This window comes from Balaenoptera acutorostrata, chromosome 6 (genome assembly GCF_949987535.1).
Source record: "Balaenoptera acutorostrata chromosome 6, mBalAcu1.1, whole genome shotgun sequence".
Classification (NCBI taxonomy): Eukaryota; Metazoa; Chordata; class Mammalia; order Artiodactyla; family Balaenopteridae; genus Balaenoptera; species Balaenoptera acutorostrata.
The window spans coordinates 31,027,973-31,043,404 of NC_080069.1; the positions used below are offsets into that span (position 1 = coordinate 31,027,973).

At 35.4% G+C, this 15,432-nt stretch overlaps 1 protein-coding gene across 9 annotated transcripts in view; it reads left to right on the top strand.

Annotated features, from left to right (window-relative positions):
* Positions 1-15,432, top strand: part of MFSD14B (major facilitator superfamily domain containing 14B) — a 463,050-nt gene that overhangs the window by 427,159 nt on the left and 20,459 nt on the right. For 8 of the 9 annotated variants that reach the window (XM_057548333.1, XM_057548335.1, XM_057548334.1 and 5 more), the window contains one exon: positions 3,649-3,711. The exons of the other annotated variant lie outside the window; for it this stretch is intronic. In XM_057548333.1, coding sequence (XP_057404316.1) covers positions 3,649-3,711 — 63 coding nt within the window. The remainder of the gene's footprint in view (positions 1-3,648; positions 3,712-15,432) is intronic. 9 annotated transcript variants of the gene reach the window in all.

Below are 15,432 nucleotides of genomic sequence, written 5' to 3' on the forward strand. Positions count from 1 at the left end.
CTTTAAAGAAAATTTCTGTATCTCTGTATTCTGTGAAATTTGTTATTTAGGGAAGATTTTTCTGAAAACTTTGATGATTTTCTGCTTGAGATATTGGGTGTCCTTCATTTACTTTTCTGTTTTTTCAGTATAGGAAGTAGAGTTCAAATGCCACTAGCTTAGATGACAAATTTTTTCTAAACCTTAAAAATTATGTGTTAGGGGATAGATTGGAAGTAATTTCTATGGATACATTTTAATTTCATTTTTTGAAGAACGTGTGGAGATAAACTGTCTAAAGTTAGAATACAGTTGCTCTATCCTGCCCCCCTTTTTTATAATTCATAGGACTTCACATGCATAGAATTAGATTAATCATAACTCTTTGTTCATGATACATAGATTTCATTGTTTCACTCATGGAATGAAACATTCATCCCCCCTTATTTTATGTTTTATGCTTCTTAGTTTGTTTTTAAAATTTATTTCTATAACATATTTTTTAAGGATGTTTGGAACACCTGTGAACCCATGCATAACCCAACAACAATTTATTTCTGTGTCCTCTTTGCCTGTCTCTTTCCCTGCCTCCCCGACAAAGACAACCACAATTCTGAATTTATTTATTTCTCATTTACTTGATTATTTTCTAGTTCTAGCTCACATTATTATATATATAAACACACAAAGATATATCTATGTTATTTAATTCTGGCTATTTTTGAACTTCTAAAAAAGGGTATATAACATGTATAATGTTCATGTTGTCTTCTGGGGCTTCAAGCTTTTTTTTCTATTATGTACTTTTAACACAAGTTATTTTTCTGTTCTCCTGGTAGTGAACATTTGTTTCCAGTTGTTCCATTGTCTATACAGTGCTGCTATAAACATTCTTGTACATGTCCTGGTGTTCACGTGCTTGATTTTCTTTGGTGGTTAAACACTGCTGGATCATAGGTATTCAAAAGTTCAGTTTAACCAGATTTTGCTAAATTGTTTTGCAAAGTGATTATACTAATTTAGATTTCTACCAGCAATATATAAGAGATCCTGTGGTTCCAAATCCTGTGGTTCAGATTCTGTCTAAAATTTGGTTTTAGAGTAGTATACTTTTTGCCTTTTAACTGGTGTATTACGTCTAGGTGAATTCAATTACCTCATTATTTTGTTCTGTGTACCACAGTTCTCAGTTGTCATTTTATTCCTTTTTGCCTTCTTTTGCATTGAATAGTTAGGCTAATTTTTTTCCTATTATATTAGAAGTATTCTACTCTATTCCTGTCATTTTTGGTTACCATGGCATTACATGCAAACTTATCAATGTCTAATATTAATAACTTTACTCTCATCTAGGATAATAATATTAGCATAAATGAGGTAAATAAATTTAACACTTTATAGTCATTTACCTCATTTATGCTAATATTATTAAGTATTTTAATTCTGTATAATTGAAAATAAAACCTATAAGACCCATTATTTTTGTTTTGTAGCATCCCTGTTCATTTATATTTACCATTTTCTTTGCTCTTTATTCTGTTTTGCATCTTGAACCTTAATTACATCTGGATTATTTTCCTTCTCCTGGAAGTATATTTTTTATATTTTGGGGTCTTTAAGTTAGTAAACTCATTACTGTAAGTTAGTAACCTATTTTTTGCTAGGTCAAAAATGTTATATTTGCCTTTGTCCTCAAAGGACATTTTAACGGGGTATAGAATTTTAGGTTGGCATTTGTTTTGTTTTTCTCATTATATTGATGATAGAATAGCATGCTCCGTGTCTGGGTTCAGTTGTTACAATTATGAAACAATCTAACTGTTGTTCTTTTGAAAGCAATCTGCATTTCTCTGGCTGTTTATAGGAATTTTTCTTTGGTTCTCTATAATTTTAATTGTGAATGTGGATTTCTTTTTATACTGCTTAAAAGTTGTTAGGCTGCTTTAATCTCTGCATTGATGTCTGTCATTGGTTCTAGTACATTCTCAGCCATTGGCTCCTGAAATATTGTCTCTGCCTCATTCTCTCATTACTGGACAAGTTTAACTGTCAGACTTTCTTATTGGACCCTCTGTGTCTCTTACTTTCTCTCTTTTTTTTTTTTTTTTTTTTTAAAAGGATTTTCTTATTTATTTATTTATTTATTTATTTTTGGCTGTGTTGGGTCTTCGGTTCGTGTGAGGGCTTTCTCCAGTTGCGGCAAGCGGGGGCCACTCTTCATCGCGGTGCGGGGACCGCTCTTCATCGCGGTGCGCGGGCCTTTCTCTATCGCGGCCCCTCCCGTCGCGGGGCACAGGCTCCAGACGCGCAGGCTCAGCAATTGTGGCTCACGGGCCCAGGTGCTCCGTGGCATGTGGGATCTTCCCAGACCAGGGCTCGAACCCGTGTCCCCTGCATTAGCAGGCAGATTCTCAACCACTGCGCCACCAGGGAAGCCCACTTTCTCTCTTATATTCTGTCTTTTTGTCTCTCTATGCTGCATTCTGGATGACTTCTTTTGACCTACTTTTCGGTTCAGTTACTCTCTTTAAGCTGTGTCTAACCTTGTTAAATATATCCATTGAGTTTCTAATTTAAAGTTAATGCATTTTTTTCTCTTCTAGAATTTATTTTTGTTCTTTTAATCTACTACAAAGTTTCAAGCTTATTTTATATATCTTGCAACAAAGTAAACATGCTAATTTTTTTTTTTTTTTTTTTAATTGAGGATCTTGAATCAGATGCGTATGTTTGATTGATTGATTGATTGATTGATTTTGGCTGTGTTGGGTCTTCGTTTCTGCGCGAGGGCTTTCTCCAGTTGTGGCAAGCGGGGGCCACTCTTCATCGCGATGCGCGGGCCTCTCACCGTCGCGGCCTCTCTCGTTGCGGAGCACAGGCTCCAGACGCGCAGGCTCAGCAGTTGTGGCTCACGGGCCCAGCCGCTCCGCGGCATGTGGGATCTTCCCAGGCCAGGGCTCGAACCCGTGTCCCCTGCATTAGCAGGCAGATTCTCAACCACTGCGCCACCTGGGAAGCCCTAAACATGCTAATTTTAAAGTCTGTTGAGTAATCCCAAAATGTGAGGTCTTTGAGAGTCTGTTTCTGTTTTGTAGTTTTGTTTGCTTGTTGCTGTTCATGATGTCTTATTTACTTTTGTATCTGATTACCTTTGATTGTGGGCTTGTCGTTATATTTGAAAAATACACATACAGTTGATTTGAAGCCTAGGTGATGACCTTTTCAGAAATGATTTTAGATTTTTTTCTTCTAGACATCTGGAGGTGCTACCAGTCTGGATCACTGTAATCCAAATTTAAGGCTTGAGGTTTCCTGGACTTCCTAGGTGACATGAAGCTGGGCTGCAGGTTCATACCTGAGTTTGTATAGCTGCTTGTAGTACATACTTAAAATTGTAGGTGGTTGAGGGGGTAGCCAATTAAACAATTTATTTTTGCTACAGATGCTTTTGTAGCAAAAGCAACTGAATGTTGGGCATAACCTTTTTAGGTTATTGCTTTATTTAGATTTCTGCCTCACTATCTTGTTACCTTTTCATAAGTCATTGTTACTTAAAATTTTTTCATTCCAGGGTTTATTTTGTTTACCTAGCCTGCCATTAACAGAGGCAGAAATCTTTCCCTTTAATTTGCTTTTGAATTTGTCTTGATGTTTGTTTGCTTTTTGTAGGTTCTACATGAAACATTTCCTCAACACACATTCCTCATGAATGGTCTCATTCAAGGTGTAAAGGTAAGAACAATTTCTGTGTGGTTCACAGTGAACCAAAGCCAGGAACCCTTAGTAGTTTAACTCTGGAAGTTTAAACGGAACATAGGGAAATGGTTACCGTTAGTAAATTCTGTAAATCAAAATTTTAGCTGGATTATCAAAGTTAAAATAAAATATAACCCAAATCCATAAGGCACTGGTAAGAACAGTACTTTATTTTTATTAGCATGTACAGAGCAGTATACAAAGGGTATAATTATGTGAACTTTTAATTGCTGTATCAAGAGAATAAAATGGGCAAGTATTAATATGTTCTTTTGAGATAGACTTTGAGATTGAAGAAGAGGAGCAATCAAGATTTAGTTGGATGTATAGTCTTTTGGCAAGGCTGCTGTTCTAGCCATAACTTTCTGAGCTGTCAACTACTTGACTTAATTAGCCTTAATTCATTGTTTAAATTTAATGTGATATTTGTCAGAAAAGCTTATAAATAAGGGGTTAAAATATTATGTTATGTTCCAGTCCCAATTTGTAGTAATGTATATGGGTATAGCATCTAATTTGCCCTTTTCAACTTAGATAATATCAACCTACATAATTTTACTTTGTGCTGAACAGCACACTTAAAATAATACTCTAGTAATTTGCTGAATTCATAGCTTTGAGCAGCATTAATTGTAATAAATACTATTTATTCTTTCCCTATTTTGAAAAAGCATTTTGAGAATGCTTACAATAATAATATAAGTAAACCAGGGCAATTTAAACAAAGTAAACAAGTTTTTAATACTCATTGAGCGAAGGAATATTATCAAGAATCTGGTGTGTGTTCATTTAAGCACCAGTTTGTGAGCAGTTTTTAACTACATGATAAAAGGAAAAACTAAATAAATGAGAGAGGGCATTGATTAAAAATACAACATAAGTTTATCCTTACAGTAGATTCTTGTGGAAGTTACCATGGATCTTTTTCTTTTGTCTTGTGGAGCTAATAAAATGTGTTTTAGTCTGGTTCTGCAAAATAAAACCAGTTAGGTCTGCACCCTAAAGCCAGGTGGCATGCTTATTACACTTTCACTTAGAGACATCCACAATATTATTCTAAAAAACCATAGAACAAAAAGTATTTGGATTGATTCAAGGGCGTGGACAAGAACTTACTTAACCTTCAATGACTATTGAACTTCAATTTATTGAACTTAAGTAAGGAGTTATATACTTTAATAATTGGCTATTGTTTCTGGGGTGGGGATATAATAAGAGAACCCTACCACAAAGCACAGCTCTATTCAGATATCTTAATATGGATATGCGCACAGTGGAATGAATATGGCTTTGGATTGCTTTAACTTTAAATCTCTGTCTACATCTTATTAACTGTTACCTTAGTCATATAATTTAATCTCCCCTTCATTATGAAGTAATGAGAAAGATAAAAGATCTCTAGTAGGGTGATTATGAGGATTAAATGAGCTAGTAGATGTAAAGCTGTTAGCATAGTACATTCATTCATGTGCTAAATACTCAGTAAATGTTGCAAAGAAGAGTACATAAAAAGCAAAAACTATTAGAAGGAAATCTTGGTGACCATTTTTCTTACCAGTTTGGGGAAAGATTTTCTTTTTTTAGAAAAAGAATTCATAAAGGAAAAAATTGAGTCATTTACATCAATATTTTAACTTTGGTAAGTCAAAACCACCATCATCAAACTGAAAATACAAATGACAAACTGTTATTGGTAATAGAAGGAGGAATACATAAAAGCACTCTCAAAGTAAAACCATAGGAAAATGACTGATATCCCAGAAGGGCAAAGAAGGGTGTAACCTGGCAGTTTACAAAAGATGTCAGTGTGAAAATAAGTTTATCACTAATAAGCAGTAAGTCCCAAATTAAATGAGATAATATTTTTACATACACATTGGTAAAAAATTTTAAACTGACAACAGCTAGTTCAGTTTGTGATAAATTGGGTCCCTGTGCACTGTTGATGACAGGATAAATACAGCTCTTCTGGAAGGCAGTATTTTAAGAGTTAAAAATATTCACATATTTTAACAAAGTAATTCCATTTCTAGAAAGTTGTTTTTATCAAATAGAGTTATTCAGAGGTTCGGGTAAAGGGCTATTTGTAATAATAAACATAGAAACTTTTAAAATGCCTTAAAATTAAAAGAATAATTATGTTGTGGTATAGCCATATAATGTAATACAGACATATAAAGAACATGTTTTTGAAGAACACCATGTAATGTGTGAAACAAAAAGGATATACAACTATACAGTATGGTTTCAGGTTTGTTTTGACCAAAATAAATGTAAATAAGCAGGGGGAAAAATGATTTCAAACCTGAAGTTTGAAAGTATGTGGATTTATGGATGATTTTTAATTTTCTTCTTTATGTATTTTGTTTATCTTTGTAGATTTTCTGCCGTTAACTTTTACTTTGTAAGTTTACTATCATAATGCTTGGAAGAGAAGGTTTAAATTTAGGGTGAGCATCAATAAAGGATGCAAGAGTAACCAGTTCTGTTTTGTGAATTCTCCAGTTTTAGTTTTGGAGTTTTTTGTTTGTTTGTTTTGGTTTTGGTTATTGCAGCAGCTTTATTGAGATACAATTCACCTACCATGCAAGTCACCCACTTAAAGTGTACATTCAGTGGCTTTTAATATATTCACAGAGTTGTGCAGCCATCAGCACACAGTCAATTTTAGAACATTTTCATTGCCCCTGAAAGAAATCCTGTACCGATTAGTAGTCATTTCTCATTTCCCCCTAACCTCTTCAGTGTTAAGCAAGCACAAATCTACCTTCTGTCTCTATAGATTTGTCTGTTCTGGACATTTCATGTAAATGGAGTCATACAATATGTTCTTTTGTGACTGGCTTCCCTCACTTATAATGTTTTCAAGGTTCACCTGTGTTGTAGCACATATTAGTACTTCATTCTTTTTATGGCCAAATAATATTTTACTGTATGGATATACCACAGTTTATCCATTTATCAGTTGATAGACATTTGGGGTTGTTTCTAGTTTTTGATTATTGTGAATAATGCTGCTGTGAACATTTGTGTACAGGTTTTCATGTGGACATATGTTTTCACTTCATCCTAGGTACATACTTAGGAGTAGAAATGCTGGGTCATATGTTAACTTGAGTTTTTTTTAAATTATGTTTTTAAATTAACTTCTTTCTTAACCCTGTTTCTGACAAGTAATATATGTTCCTCATCTCCTAGACTTCTGACAGATGGGTGGCTGAAGCCATGGACAACAATTTCTTTTATCTCTACACTTACTCCCTTGGTGGTATGGTCAGACTTATTATCACTTTCAACTCTCAAATAAATACCTTCCTAGACCTTGGGCCGGTACTTCAGACTTGTCTATCCAGTTGCCTAACTGACATCTCTATTTCCTTGCCTAATAAGTATCTCAAAGTTAACAGCTCCAAAACTAAGATCCTGGTCTTCCCCTCCAGCCTGACCAACCCACAAGTCTTCCTCATATCAGTTACTGGTCATGCCATTCTTGCTCACGCCAAAATTCCTGGAATCAGTCTTCTTTCTCTTCCATATCCCAAACCCAATCCATCAGCAAGTTCTGTGATTCTACCTTCAAAATAGAACTATAATCAAAACAGTACCTGGTCCCCTTTCAGTAGAGATCATGATAAAATATAAGCCAGTTTGTGGCACTCTTCTTAACCAACCCCACCCACACCCCGTTTTCTCCTTTGGTATCATCCCTGTTCTCTCCTCCACTTCCTGCTGACCTTGCTGCAGCCACAGCTTCCTCAGCCAGTGCTTGCCTGAGGGCTTTGCAGGTACTGTTTTTTTCTGCTTGCTTTTCCCAGATTTTGGCAAGCTTCACTCCTTAACCCCTCAGCTCTTCACCCAGATGTCATTTTTCAGTGAAGCCTTCACTGACTACCATCTTGAATAATGTGTCCAGTTCTCATCACTCCCAATCCCCCTTCTCTGCTTTTTCTTCAAAGCATTATCTCACCTCTGACATGCTGTATATTTTGCTTTATCTTTATCTTGTTATTATGTGTTCTCATCACCCCTCCTCTTTTAGACTGGAAGTTTCTTAAAGACATGGATTTTTGTCCACTTTGCTCACTGCTGTCCCCAGCACCTAGAGCAGTTCTTGGCACATGGTAGGCACTAAGTAAATACTGTTGAAATAACATTTCTTTCCAGTCTTTTTCTATGCATTTTTATATAGTCAAGATCCAGCTTACTCAGAGACTTTAACTGTGTATCTTTTTTTTCTTGTATCAGCGGTCACTAATTATATCATAGTAATTTCCCCATAACATTAAAACTACATAAAATACATCCAGCCCCCTCTTACATGTTCCAATATGCACAAATTTCAGTTACCACCATTCAGTTATATAACATGAGTCTCCCAATTCAGCACAATTCAGAATTCTGTTACCATGGTGTATTAACTGTGAGTAGCTGCATAAAATACAAACTGCTGCTAACTCCTCAGTCCACAAAACACTACATAAATAACAGATGCACATCATAACCAGTCACGACGTTTCAAAGTGTTGGTGACCGGTCACTGTGCATCTTAGTTCATGCACATACAGCAAAACATGCCATTGTGTTGCCTCCTTGATCCAGTGATAAACCCACATGACAGTTTACAAAAATGGATCATCGAAAGAAGGAATTGGCCAACAAGGATGAGAATGCAGTAAAGAAATAAATAGTGATAATGCTGGAAGTGGGATTCATACAGAACCTCAGAGGAATTATAGAAGAACCAGCTAGTTGGAGAGACTCTAGATGTGTAGCCAAAGGAACTTAGTGAAGATAAACTTATCAGCATAAATGAGGAAAATGGTTGTGATGAAAAGGATAAAGATGTCCCAGAGGAAGTGATGCCAGCAAAAAGCTTGGACATATATACACCATCAAACGTAAAATAGCTAGCTAGTGGGAAGCAGCCGCATAGCACAGGGAGATCAGCTCGGTGCCTTGTGACCACCTAGAGGGGTGGGATAGGGAGGGTGGGAGGGAGGGAGACTCATGAGGGAAGAGATATGGGGCCATATGTATATGTATGATTGATTCACTTTGTTATAAAGTAGAAACTAACACACTATTGTAAAGCAATTATACTCCAATAAAGATGTTTAAAAAAATAAAATAAAATAAAAGAGCTCTCAGAGATGATATTGCATGACACTGAAAGCATAAAGGATAAATGTTGGAAGCTGATCCAGACTTAAAAAGGCATATGACAATTTTCCAAAGCAAAGAAGATACTGTGCATCATACATTATATGACTTACAAAGAAGACAAGCACTGTTCAAATGACTCTTGATAAGTTTTTTACAAAGAAATAAAACACTTTAATTCTTAATGTTTTACATTACAGTGTACTAAGTAAATACTATTGATAGTTTTACTATTTTTTTCATTTCACTAAACATGTATAACTGATAGTAAAAGAGTTTTCAGTGTTCTGACAAAAAATTCTAAATGTCGTAGAATAAATCAGTTTTTCCCATTGATTAAAATCGCTTTACATGGTTTCAGCTTGCACATTTTTTTTCAGTCCTGTACTACCATGCAAAGCAAAAACTGCCTGTATTTGAAGTGGTTATACGTATACTATTCTATTGTATGAATATGCCATAATTTATTTATCCATTTCCCTGTATAAGTGGTTTCTGATTTCAAACTACTGAAGATAATTCTGTAACAAATTTTTTAAAGTAAGTCTTTAGAGTTTTTATTGTTTCCTAAAAAAAATAGAGTTGTCAAGGTATAACTAGTGAGTAGAAAAGTTTGGGCATTTTAAAAGATCTTGATTATATAGTACCACATTATCTCCTACAGCAACTGTGCCATTTCACACGTCCATCAACAGTGTGTGCATCTGTTTCACCATGCTCTAATACAAGTATTACTTTTCAGATCTTCACTAATCTGATAAGCTTGAAAATGATGTCTCAATGTAATTTTATTTGTATTTCTTTGATTTCAAGTGAGGTTGGGGATTTTTACATTATTTGCTGGCTACTTTTATGAAGTGCCTTCAAGTTCTTTGTTTATTGTTTATTTTTCTAATGAGGATTGTTCAGTTCTTTATTTTTAAATGATGTACTTTATGATAATCCCCTCATTTTAGTGATTATTAGTTTAAGTACCTGTTCATCTTAACAATTATAAAGGGAAAAACTCACACTTGATCCCTCTTCTCAGATTTTGAAAGTCCTATACTCTCCAAACATTTTTCAATAACATTTTTTATTTTTATGGAATTGAAACATATGGTAGACATTGTTATGTGACTAGCAATAAGAAGTTGTGTTAGCGTTCTCCAGAGAAATAAGACCAATAGAATATATATAAAGAGGTTTATTTTAAGGAGTTGGCTCACATGATTGTGGGGCTGGCAAGTCTGAAATATGTAGGGCAGGTTGACAGGCTGGAAACTCAAGCAGGAGTTAATGCTACAGTCCTGAGGCAGAATTCTTTCTTCTACTGGAAACCTCAGATTTTGCTCTTAAGGCCTTCAGCTGATTAAACGAGACTCCCATATTATTGAGGGTAATACCCTTTACTTTAAAGCCAACTGATTGTAGATGTTAGACCACATCTACAAAATACCGTCACAGCAACACCCACACTAGTATTTGATTAAATAACTCAGTACTATAGCCTAGCCAAACTGACACATAAAATTAACCACTAAAGTATTATAGTTTTGGCTATACTTCATTGGAAGTATATAACCAGACTGAGATGCTGTGGTTTGACTTAGTAGATGAAGTCTAGGTATTACTGCTGGTTAACATGAGCAGATAGAGTGACTGTAATCATTTCTTTTCATGAAGACCAGCTGGTCGAATTGCCCAATGTCTACCTTGAAACTTCTTGAAGCTTCCTTCTTTAGCATGTTTTATATTTAATACAAAACTAGATATCTTCATCAGTGTCCCAAACTAAAACTAAGTGGGCCAGATGCCCAGGGTTGATTTACACCTGGATCAATTGATATGAAGAAGATGCCTCTAGCATGCAGCTTTAATCTTGTCTATTCACAGCAAGGGGTGGGAAAGGCGAAAAAGTAGAAGACCCAGCAATCCATTCCAGGGCTTGGCCACAGAAGTTCACACGCAGTGCTTCTTAGTCTAGACTTGATGGTCCAGTCTGATCAAGGAGATGGCCATGTAGATCGTCTACCAGGACACTCATCCAGGGACATTTAATATGTCAAGAGTTTCTCTAATCCTAGGAATTGCTGCTGAGCTGTCTCATCCTGCTATTTAATGAATTAAATCATGAAGCAGCACATAGCATAAGCACACAGAGAAACTGTTGGCTGATGTTTCTAAGAATTAAAAAAATAAAAAATAAAAAACAAGATACCTTTAAAGTCCTCTTATAGCTACCCTTTAGGATTACTAAGTACCGAAGTGCTTTGCATACACACACATACACACACACAGTAATTCTTGCTTTCTTAATTTGGACAGGAACTTGGATAAAGACTATCCTTTTAATTATCTGTAAATAAAATTGTTAAAACAACCTACTTGAGAGAGATGACTTCATAAATTTTAAATAGTTTTTTATAACTGGCTGCTAATTTATCCATTTATTAAAACATGTTTAAGAGAATTCACAAGTAGATAAGTCTAGTACTTTATATGCTTCAGGATAGAGACACTAAAATGTCAGTAAAAAAGAAGTGTAATAATTGGTTTGAATTATGGGCTTATGGGTTAGTCTCAGGTCCTAGAGCCACCTCACACCTGAGCTGAATCCCGCTTCTACTGCTTATGAGACCTGAGCCTTAGGCTAGTTACTTACCCTAATAGTACCCATCTCACAAGGTAAGACATTTGTGTGAAAGGCATAGAACAGTTTGGCATATAGGAATGCTAGCTGTTATTCTTTCTTGTAATCAATTTGAAGTAATGGCCCTACTACTTCTAAGATTAAGGGAAAGCCTGTGACAGTCTGTTTCTTTATATTTTAATTAAATTTAATTGCACTTTCATATGCTTTTGTTTCTGCTTTCCGTGAATCTTCCCTACATCCATCCCCTTTTCTCCTCTGATCAAAAGAAAATACTCCAGCCCTCTTGCCCATATTGTTCTTTCCTTGAAGTCTCAGGATTACCAGCTGTTCTTAGACCTTCTTCATGCTTCACAAATTCCCTTTCCCGGACTTCAGTTGAACTAAAGTCACTTTGTGTATCATGTTTCTCATTTGCCCTGTTAAACTGATTGTTACGCACCCTGGGAAGGGAAGCTCTGTACTCTGTACAGGGTCTTACTGGGTCCTAGGTCTGAAAGGTGACCCCTGTTTTAGTACTGTTTTTTTATGTGAAAGGATTTGCATTTGTCAGTTATGTAAATAAAAACCACAGTTCCATTAGTGTGAAATTTTCTCTTTGATGTCCTTTTAAGAAGTGAAAGAGATAAAAGTCATTATTAGTAAAATACTGTATGAAAAATCAAAGTGAATGAATATAATTTGGGGGTAAACTATGTCTATATGTTGCAGGTTCCTTGCGGCTTATAAAGGATACTGAAAAGTTGTCATAAGATGCGAACTTTTTCATGGAAAAATGAAAATTTTCAGAAGTAGTTAAATAACTGTACTTTATTCTTCATTGGTACCATTGCTACCTCAAACTCAATTGCAAAGTTAATTAAAATATTTGAAGGAAAACAAAAAAAAAAATTTTAGTTTTAAAACTTTTTAAGGGTATTGACCCAATTATTTTAGTCAAATGTTTGCCAGCTGCATATGTTAAGGAAAACTTACACTTAAAACCTTTATGATGGCTATATAAAGTATAAAATTCATGTACTTTTGCTTCAAATGAGTCGTATTTGCTATTCTTTGTATGCTTTAAAAAGATTATTGGATAATTGTATTTAATTGAACAATAAGCTTTAATTGCTGTTTTGTCAAATTAGAGCCTGTAAGGCCATGTCAGAATTACTGGCCAATTAACGGTGCCAGTTGGACCGGGAAGCTAATTTACAAAAGTGACGTATTAACTGTTGGTTAATTTTGCCATCCACACCTAGGCTCCTACACATCATGTTTTATCCAGTATTCGTTGGGCCACGATAGCATGGCTTAGTACATTTGGTCCTCATTTTTCCAGGATTTCATATTTGCAGGTCTGCCTACTCGCTAAATTTATTTGTAACCCCCAAATCAATACAGTGCTTTCATGTTCATTTATATATGGCATAAGGAGGGAATTTGAGTTGCCCAACTGCGAGTTTCCAGCTGAGGTTGAACAAGGGGACATTCTCTCTTCTTGTTTCAGGTCTCATACTATAAGTCCTTTTTGCAGTCCATGTAATGCCATATATTTTGCATTTTTGTTCCTTTTGTTGATAATTTCTCTGTTTAAAATGGCCCCAAGTGTAATGCCGAAGTGTTGTCAAGTATTTCTAAATGCAGGAGGGCTTTGATGTACCTTATGGAGAAAATACTGTGTTAGATAAGCCTCATTCAGACATGAGTCATAGTGCTGTCAGCTGAAACTTCATTGTTAATAAATCAACAATATACATATTAAATAAGGCATCTTTAAACAGAAACACACATTAATCAAGGTTATGTATTGATCAGTTAATGAAACTATGTGACCAGAGGCTTGCAGGAACCCAACCTTGTGTTTCCTCTAGCAACAATGGTTCCGTGTTCTTTAATTCTGTGAATAATGAGAATCAGCTGTATTTGTGTTAAAGGCTAGGGCCTTGATGTCAGTCTGGTTTTAATTTTTAAACATTTTGTTCTCATTTGCAAATTGTGCTCTGCATCTTTAGGACTGATGAAGTACTTGCCTAATCAAGGTACAAATACCCTTCTCAATCTACTGTTGTAATAATGTGGCCTGATAGGATCTAGGGCTAGATTGGGTAGTGAAGAAGTAACTCTGGGACAGAAGAAAGTCTCTGATTTTTAAGAAATACAAGTTTTCCAAAGAGGCAAGTATTTATTAGATTGAATTTTAGCATCTTAATAAAAATATAGGTTCTCCCAGAGGGTATTTTCAACATCTGTTGTCACTGAGAATTTGATTTAAATAATAATTATTTAATGAATAGATTAAATTACAACTTAAATCCAGAATCTAGATAACACTATCTTTTATCTGTAAAAACTACATTATTTTAAATAAAACTTCAGTGCTTGGCCTTCTCATATCCTTTGTTTTAATGGCATGCATTCCATATCTTAAAGCATTGTATGAAATCTAAAATCAGAACTGTCCAAAAAGTTTTCCAGGGTTCTTTGTGTTTAGAGTTTTTGTTACTGTTTTTGTGGTGGTTGTTACTTCTACTGCCTTGTCCTCTTAAATTTCTTTATATATTTTTCTTGACCAGTTCTATACTACCCAAGAACTCAGGCATTTGATATTTTTAGAGAATTTTAAAGCAACGTAAAAGATTTTCGTTTCTAAAATTTATGAAACTGATAGTTGCAGGTTGTGAATTTAAGCCCTGCTTCTGCAGTCATTTAGCTCTTAGTTAAAGGAGGTCATTTAACTGTCTTGATGCAAGAACAGACCGAATGCCCTGGAAATCCACTGTGGCTTATAAATTACAAGGTTTGATGCCTGGGTATGGATTAATATTTTATTTCAGAGGAGCCAAAATGCTTTTCTCCTCAACTTGCCTGCCCTCCATTGAGTCTTCTCTCACCTCCCCTTACATCAGTTTACCTGTCCCCTGGCCCATTGGCTCTGGGTTTACTAGTGGCTGATAAGGGATTAGAATCCTATTCTTTTTCTTCTCAGCCATGTGACCTTGGAAACTACTGTGAGTTGATTTGCTCTTAAAAGTTCTATTCAGTTTACCAAACCTCTTTGAAAGCCCTTATTACCAGACCCTGTGATAAGCATCAAGGGTACAGAGAAGGAAAGAAACCATTCCTCTGACCTTAATGTCAATTTCTAATCCAATAGAGAAGATAGACAAATAACAAGTAATTATAATAGAGTGTTACAGTTATAATAGAAGCAATATGTACCAGGTTGGGCGGGGAGGGTTGTTTGTTTTGCACCCCTCAAAAACCAGTGTGATTAATTCTGTTTGAGTAGCTAAGAAAATAGATAGAGGAAGAGGTGCTCCTTGCTTGGAGTTGAGAAGAATGACTAGTAGTTTGCCAGGTCCAAGTGTGGGAAGCATACAGGCACAACAAGGGCCTTTGCAATGCCTGTTGGCAGAAAGGAACACGGTATTGTATATGTTCAGAAAACTAAGAAGTATTGTATATAGACAAAGCATAGAGGATGTGTGTTAGGTGCTAGATGTTGGAGGATTCTATCTGTATGCTATGCTGAGGAATTTTTTAAATGTATTATGAAAATTCAAATACACAAAAGGAGAGAATAATGTAATAAACGCCCATGTACTTATCACCTAGTTTCTGTTTGTAGTATTTAAAAGCAAAGTTCAGACACTCATTATTTCACCTATTAAATACCTGCTAAAGAATTTCAACTCTGCACAGTGGAGAGTTTTAAACAAAGGATCAGAGAACGGAAGTCTGCAGCTCATCAAGGTTGCTCTTGGGGGTATGTGGAGGACAGATTGGAGGGAACTAGGACCAGGGGCAGGAGGCAGTTAGAAAGCAGTTTTATTTAAATCCAGGCAAGAAATGCTGAAGAGTGTCACACAGCAGGGGATGGATAAAGAGAAATCATTACGAGAGAATGGTCTGAAAAATCG